Source organism: Rhinatrema bivittatum, chromosome 2 (assembly GCF_901001135.1).
Source record: "Rhinatrema bivittatum chromosome 2, aRhiBiv1.1, whole genome shotgun sequence".
NCBI classification, from domain to species: domain Eukaryota; kingdom Metazoa; phylum Chordata; class Amphibia; order Gymnophiona; family Rhinatrematidae; genus Rhinatrema; species Rhinatrema bivittatum.
The window spans coordinates 795,929,572-795,947,246 of record NC_042616.1 but is presented as its reverse complement, the minus strand read 5'-3'; the positions used below and the strand labels follow the sequence as shown (position 1 = coordinate 795,947,246).

The 17,675-nt window shown below is 44.5% G+C and overlaps 1 protein-coding gene across 1 annotated transcript in view; it reads left to right on the top strand.

Annotated features, from left to right (window-relative positions):
- GPR20 (G protein-coupled receptor 20) overlaps positions 1-15,095 on the top strand; it is a 75,738-nt gene extending 60,643 nt beyond the window's left edge. Inside the window, exon 2 of the mRNA XM_029592120.1 lies at positions 13,065-15,095. Coding sequence (XP_029447980.1) covers positions 13,085-14,161 — 1,077 coding nt within the window. The 5' untranslated portion in view covers positions 13,065-13,084 and the 3' untranslated portion in view covers positions 14,162-15,095. The remainder of the gene's footprint in view (positions 1-13,064) is intronic.
- Positions 15,096-17,675: the final 2,580 nt, after the last annotated feature.

Below are 17,675 nucleotides of genomic sequence, written 5' to 3'. Positions count from 1 at the left end.
AGAAAAGGACCAAATTATCCACCCAGCTGCCCAGCAAGCTTATGCCAGTATCTGCCGCACTGTGCAAGTTACCCTCATGCTTATCGGTTTCCCAGACCGTAAAAGTCAGGGCCCTTGGATGCTGTTTGAATCCAGTTTCCCTTAACCCTTGCCGTGGAAGCAGAAAGCAATGTTGGAGTTGCATCAAAAGTATCAGGCTTAGCGATTAAGGGTAGTAAGCGATTAAGGGTAGTAAGCGCCGCATCATCAAGTTATCCCCATGTTTATTTGTTTTCCAATATGTCTAACCAGTGCCTTTCATTTTAAAGTTGGGGGATTGCTGAAAATGTACAATTCAATGTTTTAAGTTCAACTATAATCCTCCAATCTATGTCTATTAAAGACGCAAATATTTGGCCGTCATAATAGGCTTCATTGTACAACAAAGATTCACTTTATTGCTCTGCCTTATTTTTAATCATAGGCCGATATAACAACTTTTTTTCATTTTTCATATTGCTAAGTGTCCCATGCTATTAAACGTTCATTCCATTGTGTATACCATAACCATTAAAATTCATCAATTGTCGACATTCATATTAGAACTTATCTTGTCCAAAATGCTCTTCGCCCATTCTGCTGATCAACGGTGCCAATGCCCGACACGGGGCCATGTTTCGGACAACGGAGTCCTTTTTCAAGGGCTATTTCTGCGTCAAAATGATGGAAAACTTAATATGCATCCAATTATAATTTTTGTTAACAACATTTCTACAGAGCAGCCTAGGTCAAACGTACTGAGCCGGCAACCTATACCATCATGGAATCTCTCGGCGTTTTTCCAATATTTCACTTCTGGTCTACCCCGGAACCTCATTTTTAAGCAATCTAAATTCATACTCATCTAACACCTGACTTATACTTTAGTCCAAAAAAGGGCACTGACGTCACCAATCAATTAACCTAAGGAATTCCACTCGATTGCTGCATTCAGCCCTGCTGGAGCTACTGTGTCCCTGCAAAAGATCCACTGCATCTCTCGCTCATTTAATATAATGTTTGGATCACCACCTCTAGGATTAGTGGGAACTTGCTCCCTAATTCTCCATTGTAATTGCTGGAACGTATGTTGTTTTTTCCAAGCAGTGTGTTACCATCGGCGCTAAAACCTTCCCCGTTGTGATACAACTTCGATGTTCTGTGAGTCCTTACTTGGATGGAACGTTTAGTGCGCCCAATGTAATATAATTGACAAGGGCACACTATTAAGTAAATTACTTGTGCAGACTAACAATCTGTATACTCTCGTGCAATATGTGTGTTCCCATGTACATCTGTCCATTGGGCACCTACAATGGCCTGACTGCAAATTGAACAGTGTTGGCATGACCAATGTCCTGGTGACAATGTGTTGTCTAAATTTCATATAGGTCTCAAAAATGAATGTATCACCACGTCACCAATATTTTTGCCTCGACAGAAAGTTATAATAGGAGACTCCCGAAATACCTCATGTATTTTCAGTATTGGCCAATATTGCCGTATTAATGATGCAACTGCAGCTGCCTTGTCAGAATATAGCAATGAGCACACCATACAACTGTCCTCTTTGTCTACTATTCTGTCCAACAGCAACCATTGCCTCTCAGCGTTCCAAGCTCGTTTGTAAGCTTTCTTGATGTGTTTATAAGGGTTGGAATGATGATTATTAGTTCGAGGTTCGAACTAATAATCGTCATTCCAACTCATCAGCTTTTTTCACGAATTCCTGTTTGGAGTAACCATTCATAGTAGGGATGGTGTTCTCTGGGTGATGTACTGGGTTGGGTTTGTGCTAAACAAAAAGTTCTATTTGAGTTTGATCAGACCACAAAATGTTTTGAGACATTGCTACAGTATCAAAATCTTGTCCCATCATTTACAAATGTCAGATTAGAAGAAATCTATAACCATGCTTTTGCAGTCATTGGATCTAGCCCTTTGAACTATTTTCCTCTTTATTTCAGGGACTTACTAGACTATAAGACTTTTTGTAAACAGGTTAAAGCGTACCTTTTGCAGGATCTTTACAAACTAAAAATTGCTTTGTTCTTTAATTTGTTTTCTGGTTTGAAGATACCATCCTACGAAGGGCTTCATGAGGATTTATTTGTTTATTGTTTGTGTGGTTGTTTGTCATATTATATTGGGTTTTATGATTTAAAATTTGCAAACTGCTGTAAATCAATTGAATTGAATAAGTATTTTTAAATAAATACAGTATCCCCTGAGTGCTCATTTGCATACTTCAAACAGTATTCAAGCTGGACTTTCTTGAATATTGGCTTCCTTCTTGACACCTCCCATATACAGGCCAGATTTCCAGAGCGCTTGGGATATTGTTGTCACATGTACACGTTGACCTGTCTAGCAATAGAAGCCTGCAGCTCTTTCAAAGTTGCCATTAGCCTCTTGGTTTGCCTCACTGATCTTGTCTCCTTCTTGCTTGGCCATCCAGTTTGGCCTGACCTAGGCAGGGTCTTGATGGTGCCATATATCTTCCACTTCTTAATAATGGTCTTGACCATACTTACTTTGAGCGATATTCAATGACTTTGCAATTCATTTACAGCCATCCCCAGATCTGAGCCTTTCCATAACTTTAGTTCTTTTGACAGCTCATTTGGTGCTAGTGATTGAGTCTTTGCTTTGGCACTGTCCAGCAGACAGAACTAACAGGAACTGCTGAATTTTATCCTGTCATCATGTGAATCAGTACAATTTAGCATAGTGTATTTTTGAGTTAATGTGCACTAAATGGAAACAAAACGCTAAATGATTTAAAAAATTTAAAAAAAAAGTTTTCTGGCTGCACGTATATATGGAAGCAGATATTTTATAAAGTATGTGATTATTCCACTTGTGAAAATACTTATTTGTGCACATACTTGAAATCACCAGTTCTCCGATACCTCTACCAGTTCACCTAGACCTTTAGCAGTTCACCTAGGCTCTCCAGTAGTTCTCCTTGAACTTCCATCAGTTCACTTAAACCTCCCATCCAAAAAAGAGAAGTGTGATTTCAATAGCAGAGTCCATGGCAGGTGCAAAAAGCCTATGGAAAAAATTCAGTAATGTATGCACATATACATTTACAAAATAGCAACTTACGTGCACATTTCCGAACCCCACCCTAGAACATCTCTAAGCCTCCTGTTCTTTCTTTAACATTTCCCCACAGCATTGCTAGTACCTGTGAACTTCATGCGTTTGCAAAATACTACTTACGTGAGCACATGCTATTTACGTGCATAACTACCAAATAGAAGGTGAACATTTTGTAAAAGAGCATAGGCTTTGTATATAGTGAGAGAAAGAGAGAGAGAGTGTGTGTTGTTTTGTAATAATTGTTTAAAATGGCATGGAAAACTCCATTTGTTTCATTTCAATGCATTTCCCTTCCAAAATGACAATATGATACAAAACCAGAATTTCATTTTGTTGCATTAGTGTGCATTAAAATGCAGAAACGAAACAAAATATATATATACACACACGTTTTAATAAAATATAATTTAATGAAAAATATATAAAGGATGCAGTGAGGTTTTTTTTTTTAATGAATGCTTTTTCCAAAATTGCAGTCTAACAGCGTTTCCAAGTGCCTATCTTCCTTTAGTGTTTGCTCCCATGGCACAGGACCCGAGAAAGGCAGGCATAGGCCTGGGAAGCACTCACAGAGCAGGGTGCCAAAAGGCTGCGGAAGCGTTCACGCACTCCTGATGCGTCCGCTCTTCATTGCTGCTGTACCCTGCAGTGTTCTGACTTTGAAATGTGCCCCCCAAACCTACCCCTCAGCCGTGGAGAGAAACGCTGACAGCTGGTACAGCCCGAGGGCTTGCTTTGCAGAAATAACTTGGGGCATTGTGAATACCAAGCTGCCGCTGTGGCTTCTCACCTGCATTTCCGACACATCATCCCTTCCAGGCCGAGTTGTGGAAATGGGCCAGGCGTGCTGGAATTAATTCCCAACACTGAGGCCAAGAGGTAGAAAATATTTGCCTTTTCCATGCCTCCAGGACGGAACTCAGGCTTGTTGTACAAGCAGAATAAAGGCAGCTGATCAGAGACGGCAGCCAGAGTTACGTTTATGTTATAGAGGCCGACCCAACAAATTTCACACAGTTATGATCCCTTGCACCATAAAGCTTACAATCCTTGTGGGTACCTGAGCCAGGGAGAGATAACGTGACTTGCTTCCCATCAGCACTTTATTTCTTCAAAGCAAAATGTAACATATAAACAGACCAGTCTCAGGGAGAGTAAGTTTATAACAACCCAGCTTAGCTTATACCTTGCCAAAGCACTTATGTTTAACCTATGAAGTTACAGTGCTTTTCAAAGTGAACTTATGAGCTTACGTTCGCTTTGAAAATTATCTCACCCCCAAGGGATTGCGCTTCCAATCCCTGCTGAGCACTGACCCACTCGCTGCAGGACCGGGGACATGGGTTCTGTGGTGGGGATAGGATAAATCTATAGGGCCCTATGGAGGATTCCCTCTTAAAAAAACTAAACACTTCCAAACAGAAAGAGATTTTACTGAAGAGAATGAAAAGTTCAGCACACAAAAACAGAAATAGCCGTTATCCAAGAATAAGTTCAAAGAGTCCCAATAATATGTAGAAGTCTTGGAAGCCCCTTGAGTGTAGGCTAGGACGTAGGGGTCCCTCCTAGCTCTCTCCCAGTGGTGCCTTCTCCTTTTTGAAAGCCCTTAGAATCCAGGGAAATCCTCTTTTCCTACTCAGAGAAAGGGTAGCGCTCCACCTGACGGCCGTATCAGCTCCCTGACCAGGCACTGTGTCCTCCCTCCACCTTTGGAGTCAGGAAACCAGCTTAGATCTGAATACCTTAGTACTCCCACAGGGCTCCTTGGAAACTGGAAAAAAAAAAAAAGGCAACTAACCCTCTCTTCTCCATGAGCTCAGTGATCCACGGCCCCTTGGCTGCCCCTCACTCGCAATTTGGACAGTGCTTGTCTGAAATTAACCAAGAAGAACTCCAGCCAGTTACTCAAGAGCTCTCCCCCTCAGGGATGCATGAAGTCACTATTTATACTGCTTTGATAATTCATTATGAATTTCCATTGCAAACGTGCATCCCTATTTATTTATTTATTTTATTCATATAATTTATAAACCGCACTATCAACACTTCTAGGCAGTTATACAAAACAACACCCATAAAATAAAGTAAAATAAACATACATAACAAAATAAATAAAACATACAAATACAAATGTAATAGTTAAGACAAAACAAGTCCCCTTTCCTCCCCCAGACAGATTTGTCCATTATTCAGGATTTCCTCCTCCTGACAGGCCATTCCAATCATTTAGCAAGTCTCCCCCACTGCCCCAGAACATTAATTAAAACAAGTGATATCATCACCTCATATTTATGGCCCAGGACTCTCTCCGGAATACCATATTAGGCCAGTCAGAGCCAAAGTCAAACATGAAACTGCCAAACAATTTCATCCATTCGAACCAAGTAACTCAGGCAGGGTCTTCGAATGCTTTAACCCTTCATTATAAATATCACAATAAATCATAGGAGAAAACTAAACACTCACCACAGAAAACTAAACAGAGTAGGAGGCAGGTTCTCAGACACAAGCAGAAAATGAGTGGGAAGACAGGGGAATAAATAAATAAGACCTCAAAGCCTGAAGCCTAAAGCCCAGCTGTCATTCTCCAAAGCTGTTGCACCAGAATAGCCGAGGCATCAGCTTAATGTGTTTATGTAATCTATGGTCTTCTACCATTTGTTATCAGTCATATAAACCTTTACTACTTTGCTTATCTGCTATAGCCTTGCCAGCCTTGGTTATAATTCATTGCATTTCTACATAACCTATCATCATCAGGTGGCAGTTGCAAAATGCAGGTCTTGCACAATCTTGTATTTGACAATTCACGCATATCCAGCATAGCCCTCTGCTTCAACGGCAGGGGAGCAAGTCTGATATTTCACTTCAATGCAAAGCCAGCATAGCTCTCTGCTTCAACGGCAGGGGAGGAAGTTTGACACTTCACGCATATCCAGCATAGCTCTCTGCTTCAACGACAGGGGAGAATGAAGAAAGGTGGATCTATATTCAGGCAACGATCAACAAGTACTGAATTACACAGTCTGAATAAACAGATAAGCATGGGTGTAGCTTGCTTATCGCGGTGGTTATACCCCTAACTAAATTAAGCTATTTCACTTAGATGCAGTTCCACACTGCTCTCTACATTAATGGTGGGGGTGGAAGGGAAATAGAACCAAAAGCTTACTAAGAGCCAAGAGAAACAGATAAGTAAGTGAGAGAAAAAAAAAAGTGTGAAAGCTTGCTGGGCAGACTGGATAGGCCATTTGGTCTTCTTCTGCCATCATTTCTATGTTTCTATCTCTTCTCTGCATCCTTGGGAGCTGATGCTGGCACTGGAGGGTATGGTTGAGGGTAGTCCCTGAGGAAAAAAGCCCAGGGCATCACTCACGTTCTCTACTTGCAACAGTCTACCTTTTCTAGGAGTTGGTCTCAACATCGTCAGTATCATCTATCTCCCCCATCACCCTCACGGGAGGCTACAACGCTACTTACTAAACCTCCCAAAGTTTCTCAGCTATTAGCTCTTTTTCTGATTCATGGAATCCCAGACAAGATTCTTTCTCAGAATCATTTGATGAAAATACTCCCTCCATTGCCTGGGAAGCAGTAACCATACAGGATCATGCCACTGGTTTTAGGCCATTGCCACTTCTGCTACCCCTGCCCTGCTAACGCCAACTTTAGATGGCTTTCCCCACCTATTCCCTCTGCTCCAAATCAAAAGGAAGAGGAACAGGTGGCAGTGACATATTTTCTTCAAATTTTAATTTCTCTTCTGCCTTGGCTGGCTTGTATTTTCTGCCATTCTGAGGCTAAAAGAGTCTTTTTTCAGTTTAGAGGCAGACTGGCTTTTTTCTTGCTACTGATACTACTGTGCTGGGCTGGCACTTCAGCAAATCCTCTCCCCCTATCATTCCCTACACTGCCTTTTCCTCTCAGTGGCATAATGAAATTTGAAGTGCCTTCTGGGGGTTTTTCATATCACAAAGGAATTTAACTTATTGATAAAGTACCACTCTAGTGTGTGCAAAATGCATATTTCACACACAGATACAGTGAGGGTGCACTGCTGACTCCTTTTCCACACATAAAAAAACTATAAATAAAACCAAGAAGGCCTGTAACCTGGCAGGCTCTTCTTCACTCCAAAGTCTATGCTGACCTCACTGCACTGCACTGAGCTTTGTCTGTCAGACCACTCAAAGACAGAAAAATCACTAGCTTCAATCTCTTCTCCACTACTGCCCTCCCCCAGTAACCATAGAAAGCAAAGAATGCAGTTGCCACTGCCTCTCTTTCTGTCACAGTGGGTAGACCAGCAGAGAAGATCAGAAACAGCCCTTACCAGTGCCAAAAGTCAATTTTTAAAAGGCTTTTTTAAACTCTGAGATTCCTCAAAATAAATCCTTCTCTACCAATTGCTAGAGAGGGAAAATAGAGAGTTTCCTTGAATATGCTCAGATCTTACAGTGGAAAGACATCAGCACCCACTTGATCCACATAGCAGCTATAGGCTAGTTAAAAAGTTGCTTCACCATGATTTGTCCTCCATCTGGTCTCCATTCCAACTTGACCTGCCGTAGCTCCCAGGAGGCTATGATTTCATATAGGCAAGCTTTGTTTGCTATAGTTACCAGTTTGCATAGCCATAGACTTAAATGTGCCAGAGACTTGAATTGGAAATATATGACAGGTGTTTTTGGCTTCTGTATATTTATCATGGCCTTCTTTATAGTTTTTTCAGGGGTGGTTTTTCATTCTTTATTATTTGTGTTCATTTTTAGAATAAGGTGGTTTGCAATGCTCTTATTTGCATTTTGATTTTTGAATATGTTCTAAATTAAGTGGTTTGGGTTTTGTTTTGAATTTTTAATTTGCATTAAATTGGGAATTTTTGTATTAAACATATTATTGCTTGATTGAATGATACATCTTTTTCCCTTGGTTATGTTGATAACTAGTATAACACCATCAAATCTATCAGCAGAAGTTAATCAGGAAGTCGTTTAAGAGAGAACTCGTGTCTCTGAGATGTGAGGGTATCCAATGATCTGCTAGTGAGAGAGAGGCCTCCCCCCCTGCCCCCACCCCTCCATCTCTGAGGTGTGTGTGTCTTTACCAGTGATCTAACAGTGATAGAGCCCTCCCCTACTACCAGCAACCTCCGAGGTGCAGGTACACAGTGATCTTCTCGTGAGAGATGGCCCCCTGTCTGACGAGTGCAGATACACAGTGATCTATTAAATGGGAAACACGCTCCCCCACCCCCCACTGTGTGTTTTGAGGTGTGTGGGAAACACATTGATGTATTAGTGAGAGAGGTCCCCCTAGTCTCGAAATATGCAGGTTACAAGAGGAGCTTCTCCCCATTATCCTCTCTGATTGTGAGTGGGCGCACTGTGATTTGTTACTGACAGCAAAACCTGCTTCGCTCCAGCACCCACCATCTCTGATGTGTACAGTTGCAATTTAATCTGTTAGTGAATGAAAGGACTTCAACCTCCTGATACATGTGTTAATACCATAAATCTTCTAGTGTAGTTTATATGGCCAGGCTTCAAATTCTGGTCTTGTAATATGTCCTTTTTACCCTGGTCCAATATTGCCAACTTAACCTCTACCTTTTGGTCATTTTGGGGCACGTAATTCAAAAACATTTATCTGGGAAAACTTCCGAGCTATCCAGCTAAATACTGACTTTTAGGTATTTTGGGGGTTTATAGACGGATAACTCGTTATCTGGCTAAAATTTGTGCGCATCTCAAAAAAGATATAATGGAATTAGAAAAAGGGCGACCAAAAATGACAAAAGGGATGGAATGATTCCCCTATGAGGAAAGGCTAAAGAGGTTAGGGCTTTTCAGCTTGAAGAAGAAATGTCTGACTAGAGGACATTCAATGAATTTACTAGGTAATAACAAATAGGAGAAAAAATCATTTTTTACTCAATGCATAATTCAACCTCTGGAATTTGGTTGCTGGAGGATGTGTAGATGGGTTTAAAAGAGGTTTGGGAGAAGTTCGTGGAAGAAAAGTCCCTAAACCATTATTATTTCTTTAAAAGATTTTTAACCCGCACGTATCAAGGGGATTTTTACGGTAGTTTACAAGCGTTACAAGCATAAACAAGGTGGAGTTGTAGAAGTCCATTTCTTATCCCTGAGATAAGCAGCATGGAATCATGGGGATCCTGCCAGGTTCTTATGGCCTGGATTGGCCACTGTTGGAAACAGGATGCTGGGCTTGAGGGACCTTTGGACTGACCCAGTATGGAAAATCTTATTTTCTTATGATTTTTAATCGTATTCTCAGCCTTCCATACAGTTGAAATGAGTAGTTTGGAATTAATTATCTCTGTCTGCTCTTTATTTAAATGCATCTGGGCCACTTCCGTTCTCTCACAACCTCACTATGGGGATATTCTAACTTCTCTGTTATGCCAGTATCTTTTGAAGATTCCTCACTCTGAACCACTGTTTATCTTTTATATTACTGTTTTTTATGTTTTCATTTTATGGATGAATCTTTGGTGAACTGCTTAGAACCTCTTAGACTGTTGGGTTATACATTTTTAATAGAAGTAAACCATGCGCTCCTGAGCAACTGTCGGCTTTCCCCCGTGACTTAATTTAAAAGCCGTTCTATCACCTTTTTAAATGTAAGTGCCAGCATTTTGGTTCCACCCTGCTTAAGGTGGAGCCCATCCTTCCACAATAGGCCTCCCTTCCCCCAAAACGATGCCCGGTTCCTAACTAGTTTAAAACCCTCGTCCCTGCGCCATCGTCTCATCCACGCATTGAGACTCCGGAGCTCCGCCTGCCTCTGCGGTCCTGCATGCAGAACAAGAAGCGTTTCAGAGAAGGCCAGCCCGGAGGATCTGGATTTCAACATTCTATCTACAAGCCTAAAGGCCCGATTTTTAATGGCCCGCGTGTGCAAAAAAACAGGGGTTACGCGGGCGTCTGGCCTTGCGCGTGCTGCGCGCATTTTAAAAGGGGACCAGCCGCGCCCGTAACCCCTGATACGAGCACAAGAGCCGGGCCTCGGCAAAGGGGCGGGGAGGGGCGGGGCTAGAGGTGCCCGGTACAGCCGCCATTTGCCGCTGTGCCAGGGGATCGCGCGCCGGCAGGGTGCCGGCTCGCGCAACTTGCTACTGCTCCTTTGGAGGAGCAAAAGGTAATAAAAAAAATAGAGGTACCTAGGGTAAGGATAGGGGGCGGGTAGGGAAGTTCCCTCTCAGTCCGCTTCTTGATTGGAACGGACTGGAGGGAACTGGGAAAGCTGGACGATGCGTCGCCGCACTATTTTTGTGTATGTCTGCCCCCCCCGCGTGCGCCACCCACGATTTTATAATGTTCACATCCATGTGTGGGTGCCAGGTAACATGCACACATGGACGCACATTTTTTTTTTTTAAATCTACCCCTAAATTTGGCTTCCAGAACACCCCTCACACACTTTCCCATGTATTGATATTGACATATATCACAATAGCTGGCTCTTCCCCAACACTGTCTAAAATTCTATCTAGATGATGCGCAAGGTCCACCACCTTCGAACCAGACAGGCAAGTTACCAAGCGATCCTCATGCCCATTAGCCACTCAGTTATCTGCAATCCTAATGATTGAATCACCAACTACAATAGCGGTCGTAACCTAGACACATGCTCCTGGAGACATATCTTTGGTGCAAGAGCATACTGCATCACTCGGTGTGTAGGTCCTAGCTACAGGATCATTTCCTGCCACCCTACGGTGATGCTCTCCTCCAGGTGACTTGCTCCTCCAAGGCAACACAGGGGCTGCCAGACTGGAGGTGGGAACGGTTTACTAAGTCCATGAAGGTCTCTATGTACCTCTCTGTCTGCCTCCGCTCCTCCAGGTCTGCCATTCTAGATGTCAGAGATCGGACTCATTCTCTGAGAGCCAGGAGCTCTTTCCATCTTGCCATTTGACTGCTGACTGCATCTTAGTATTGTGGAGTTCTTAGTTAATTAAGGCTGCTAAGGGAGTAGGGATGCTTAACCTAATGTAAAGTCCTTTACATTTATTTGATGTATTTTATGTTAGTTTGGCAATGACCTGCAAGGGCACAATTGTGGAATGCCCTGCCAGGTGAGGTGTGCAGCGAGAAAGACATTAAGGTTTTTAGGAAACAGATAAAAGCAATTTATTATAACAATACATTTGAAGATTGTTTAAGAATGTTTTATTGTGTTTTAACTGTTGCATTGTATTGTATTGGTTTTAATTGTGTATATTTTATTGTAATCCGCACTGGGCCACTAGGGGATGATGTAGAATATAAGATTGCAAATAGACAAATAAATAAATCATCTATGTGATAAAAGCTGGGTTACTTGACTGACTCTTGTGAAAAATGCCCCTCTTGACTTCTTAATTAGGATAACAGTCTTAGAAACATCGGATGTGCTTGGGGTGGGTGGGAAATTAACCTAGTGGCCAAGGAGGGCTCCTGAAGCAGCTGCACACGCCGCCCCTCAAGTCACAGAGAGCCGTTCCCAGCAGGCAATGGAGAGGAGCAGCCGGAGTCTGCCTCGCCGCTCCTCCCCGTCACTGCCGGCCCTGCAAACACATTCAAGCCTCCCAGGCCGGCACTTCTTCTAGGTTGATCTCGTGCTATACACAAGGTCGGCACACAGGAAGTGATGGCCTGTGAGTCTGGGACATGCTCGCAGGGCCGGCAGTAATGGGGGAAAGGCGGTAGCTCAGCTGTGCCTCTAAACAGATATTTTACCTAGGGAGAAGGCAGGGGGGGGACATGGGGGATGGGCAGATGTAGTGGTGGCAGCAGGGGGAGCGCTGGAGGAAGAGGCGGAGGGAAAGGCAGGAGGGAGATGCTGGGGATGGGGGCGGTTAAGAAGCAGGAGAGAACATGCTGGGAAGGGTAAGAGGCAAGGGAGAGGATGCTGGAGAGGTGGGAACCCCTGTCCCCCACCATTCACTTGCATCTTCCCTCCAAATCCACACCAGGTGCCAGGGGTGGGCATCAGTTGGGGGAGGGGCAGCACCATTTGCCCTAGAGCCAGTACGGCCTTCTTGAAGAAGAAGTGTAAAATGTGTTTTATTTTGTTACTGCTGCCGTGAATCCTGCAGCTCATCCTTTTTTTTTTTGGTGATTTTGATTGTGATTTAACTGCTGGGTGCCGCAAGTGCCTTTCGCTCACTGTGCTCTGCTTACAAAGGCATTCGTTTAGGACACCTTCGGGATTATCTGTGCATCATCTCCCATCGCAACTGTGCGTCAGCGTGTGCAAGGCAGGCCAGCGAAAGACGCCGCGCTCAGCGGTGAGGTCCGACGCCCTTTCATAGTAATACAGCACTGACCAAGCTCACAGCCAGCAGTAAAGCAACTGGACTGATGTAAAATCCTTTCCAAACAATTTTATAAGCCTCTGCACAGCCATGCTTCCTCTTCCTTGGCATTTACGCGCTGCATGCGGTTAAGCGTAACATCACCTCTCCTGCACCGTGCTCATGATAAGGCCCGGAGTGCTCGCTCACAGTCCGCCCTGCTGATCTTCCAAATGGAGCAGGAAGTCCGTTGGTTTAACACACGGTCTTCCTTCAGCGCTAGCAATGCTCGACCGAATTGCTGACACAGCTCGCGTATTCCGCACTCTGTTGAATTCCTTCAGTTCACACTTTCTAAAACTGCTTCACCCGCCTCCCTAAGCCTACACGGATAGGCTTCTTTGCATTTCCGCTCTGCTGCTTTCACTTCTTCCCTTCCAGCAGCTCAACTCAAAGCATCTTTTTTAATCACTCAAACTCTACCCAATAAAAACTGAGAATTGGATGACCAGACTATGCCAGTTTAGTAACCATGAGTTACATATAAGCGGTGCAAGGTAGGCCTGTCTTCTGTTAGAAGGAACAGACTTTGCAAATATGTCCTGACCTTGAATCCCTCCTTTTTGTTTTCCAGGTCATTAAAACACTGACAATATGCAGACCTTCTCCACCCAGGAACCAGCTTTCACTAACATGACTCTCACTGCGCCACAAAATGTCACCCCCACAAAGAAGTACGAGCCTTACCTGTTCCAGCTGGCACATCTGGATGAAACTTTGTACAATAACTTCTACAGCTTATGGATAGGCCTGATGGCTGCAAACACCACCATATTCCTGGTGGGCATCGTGCTGAATAGCTTGGCCATTTATGTGTTCTGTTTTCGTACCAAGACAAAAATGACTTCTGTCATTTATACCATCAACCTGATTATTACAGACCTCTTGGTTGGCCTCTCCTTGCCAACGCGTATCATCATCTACTACAGTGGGGGGAACTGTTTGAATTGCTCTTTTGTTCACATTTTCAGCTACTTTGTGAACATGTATTGCAGTATCCTATTTCTGACATGCATCTGTGTGGACCGCTACCTGGCTATTGTCCAAGTGGAGGCCTCCCGAAAATGGAGGAATCCCAACTGTGCCAAAGGGATTTGCGTCTTCATTTGGCTCTTCGCCATTGTCGTCACGTTCTCTTTTCTCACAACTGCCATAAACCATCCGTCTTTCTGCCTCTTCCAGCTTTTTGCCCTGACAGTCTTCGAGTACTTCCTGCCTCTCATCATCATTACTTTCTTCACCCTCAGAATCATGTGTGCTTTGTCAAAATCGAGCCTCATGAACCAGAGTCGGGAGCGGCGCATGCGGGCAGTTCAGCTTCTCATCACGGTGCTCATCATCTTCACCATCTGCTTCACTCCCTTTCATGTCACCCAGGCGGCCATCTGCATCAATCCGTCCGTGCCCAGAGATGTCAGCCTGATTGTCTATCACGTAACCGTGACCCTGAGCAGCCTCAATAGCTGCATGGACCCCATCGTCTACTGTTTTGTCACCAACAACTTTCAGTCCACCATGAAGAATATCTTCAGGAAGCAGGAGCCTGAGCAAGCCAGCGGAGATATTGTCAGCATTCACAAGAGTTCGAAGGGATCAGGTACAATCACAGCCGTTTCCAACACAACAGGTTCACCTGCAAGCCTGCCTGTGCCAATTAATACACAGATATGATCAAATTATCAGTCTGTGGACACCAAAGTCAGTCTGGACTAGGATAATCAGCATTCCTCTTCTTTATCTTGTTTTATTTATTTTATTGTATTTTTTTTTTTTGTCATGAGTGTGGCAATGACTGTTTTCTTTACTGCAAAACTGCTCCAATATATTCTTTTTGCCCATGACTTCTCATTTGGAAAGAGAAATTGTAAATTGATTTAGTAACCACGTCTTGTGGAGCACAGTTTAAAATAAGAGCGCTCACTGAGTTCTGATATGGACATATTAATTGCTATATTTTATCTTTGTGTCGCTGTCACAGAGCTGGGACCAGCTTTTCCTGTACCGGGGGGTGGGGGGGGGGGCATATATAAGATTATGCTCCGGTTCCTCCCCCTCTCCTTTCACTCGTCGGTGTTTGCTCTGATACGGCGCTTTCTCCTTTAGCTACGAAGCCACAGCTATTCTTAGAGCAGCGGCAGCTTCTGCAAAGCACCCCCTCTGTCTCTCAACTCTCCTACCCAGCGTCCCCCAACCCTGCCCAGCAAACCCTTCCCCTCCTTCCTCTGTAACCCCTTCTCCCCCCACTCTACTCTGTGCCCTGAATCCTCCTATTTCTCCCCCATACGTTGCTCTCCATCCCCCCCCCCCCCCCCTCCATGCACTCTGTGCCCTCTTTCTGTCCCCCAACTCCAGGCCCTACCACTAGCCCTAGGTCTTCCTATTTCTCTCCTCCCCCCCCCCCCCCCCCACACACACACTACCTGTCTCGCATCCCCCTTTCACTCTCAGCCACCCCCTACCCAGCAGTGGGAGTCTCCTCTCTCCCATCTGCCACCCCCCAGCAGCAGCAGCCTTCTCTCTCTCCCCCCTCCCCCACTCAGCAGTCCCTGCTTTGGCTCCCCTCTTTACCCCTGTCAAGCAGCAGCCCCCCCCCCCCCCCCCCCCCCCCCCCCACTCCCCTCTCTGTCCCTCCTGCCTCCTACGCTCCTCGGCCTGCAATGCTCTAGGATCTCTCTGCAGTGACAGCCGCAAGAGCCCGAAGAAACTTAAAAATCAAGCCAGGGCCAGTGAGCCACCAGGCAGCCCCGACCCATCTCCTGCACAGGCTTATTCCTTGCAGGATCCTGAAAACAGGAGCGGCAGGGGGTCCCCCAAAACAGATTTGGGAGACCACTTCCCACCGTCCTTCAGCCTTGCGCACCCGCCTCAATTAATTTTCAGGCTCAGAGGCTCCCCCTGAGGTTTTTTAATTAAACCGAACTATCATTAGGTTCCCCACCACGACCCTTCCCAGTCATCATACTTTTAAATATTAAAACTGGTTTTGCAAAATATATGTTTCAGAAATCGTGTCGCAGTGTCCGATGACTAGGTGTTCTGCGATTTTTGGAAGGAGATTGCAAAACTAAAAAAGATCCCAAGGAATACCTAAACGTATCGATTAAGAGCCTCCACATTCAGCCGCTGTGCGGCTCTGCTAGATAGCCTGATAAACTTATGTATATAGCTGAATATACCCGGATATTTTAAAGTTAGATTGATACGTTTTCTCGGCCTATCTGGACCTCCCCTGGAATGCCCCTCACTTACCCGGCCAAATTCTAGCTGGAAAATAGTTAATCCAGCTACAGTTTAGCCAAACAAGTGGCCAGATTTTCATCTAGCTAGATGATTTCTTAGTTATCTGGCTAAATGTGTTTGAATACGGACCCCTAAAAGATATTCATACTACCCTTGTAGAAGGTAAGTCTCTGAAACGGCTGGCTGGGCCGAACTGGAATTTTATTTTCTCTTTACTGCTCACCGTAGGAAAAACATTCAAATTATGTTTTCACTTCAGTTACATTGAAACAATGTTCCCCAGTCACCAGGCACTTTGTGAAGTAACACACAAACCCTGCAAAAAAAAAAGTCACTTAGAACCTATATAGCAAGCCTGCCATACCAACACAGCATTAACTCCCAGAACTCAATCAGCAAACCACCCCGCATGAAAAGTCAACACTGCAAATATTCCACCTGGGCCCTAAAACACCAATACACCTCCCGGCGAGAATAAAGAACAAGCTGGACTACTAGAGATCCCCTATACAGAGCCTACATGCTAGCAGAATACTTCACCTCCGTCACACATATAGAACACAGACGCTCAGCAAATACAAAATAAGGGATCGCAGATTAGAAATAGAAATATGCAGATAAAAACTGAATTCTTACCTGTTCTGCTATCCTCTCCAGTTTCTTCTCCCCCCCCCCCCCCTTTCCCCCCACCTTTTCTGTTTCCTGAGGAGAGGGGGAGCACTGTCTCTGTCTACTCCAGGCTCACATCCACCCCCATCTGGTTCTTTTCTTTGCACTGTGCTCTGTCTACTCCAGGCTCACATCCACCCCCATCTGGTTCTTTTCTTTGCACTGTGCTCTGTCTACTCCAGGCTCACATCCACCCCCAGCTGGTTCCTTGCATGCCGCCTGGGAGTGGAGGGACTGGAGTAAGAAGCAGAAGGTCGATCTCTGCTGCCTAAGGTTTCGGGCACTGGCCAATAGAGTCAACGGGGCAGAGCTTTGTGGGTTAAGCCTATAAGTAAAAGTGGTCTTGCTATGACGTCCCCTTGAGCTTTATACTGGGGCAAACACCCCCTTTCCCCTCCCCCCCCCCCCCGAGTCCTAGCTCTGCATCGTCATATGATAACCATGATCTGCCAAAGTAACTGAAGGCCTGCAGGTTGCACTTCACCACGGTTTGGTTCAGGGAGGATACCTGCTGGTGTGGGAACTGATCCAAGTCTGTAGACGCTTCATTCTGTAGTGTTAGTGGACGGCACTATTGAGCTTCCCGGCACCCTGGAGGGTTCCAGCAGAACTAACACTTTCAGCACACAACGGTGCGAGTGGATAAGAAAAATACACACAAGGAACGACAAGGAAACTGGGCATTCATGGAACAGACCAGAGGCAGATGAGGCAAGAAATAAAGAAATACTCCAAAGAGGCTTAAATAACCGGCTCTCATTTTGTCTTCGCTATGTACTACCTTGCACGCGACAAACTTCTGGGCTTCTTTCAGTCTAATCAACAAAGTAACTATGCACATTTACCAACTCACAGACGTCCTGAAAATCGAGATGGACTTGGAAGCTATTTAAATTTACAACAGCTTTGCACGCTCATGCTGTAACTTCAATGGTGATAATTAATCATTTAATTTCATCTACTGCCTTAACATGGATCAGAATATCAACGCTTTTCAAGCACAGTGCCTCTGATTTTCCATGCAATTACCTTGGGAGACCTAATATGACAAAGAACATCAACCATGAACTGCGTGAGGTCTGTGGACATTTAAGGCCTTCCCCGTTGCCCTACACACGTAGTTGAGGTGTCTTTTTAAAATTACAGAATATACAGTTTTGCCAACAGATATAGTTTTCCAAAAAAAAAAAATGTACTCGGGTTGTACAATTTAGTAAAAATATTTCACTGTGCCGGAGCTCTTAGACTGGCAACCATGAAGATGGTTGGCGTACTC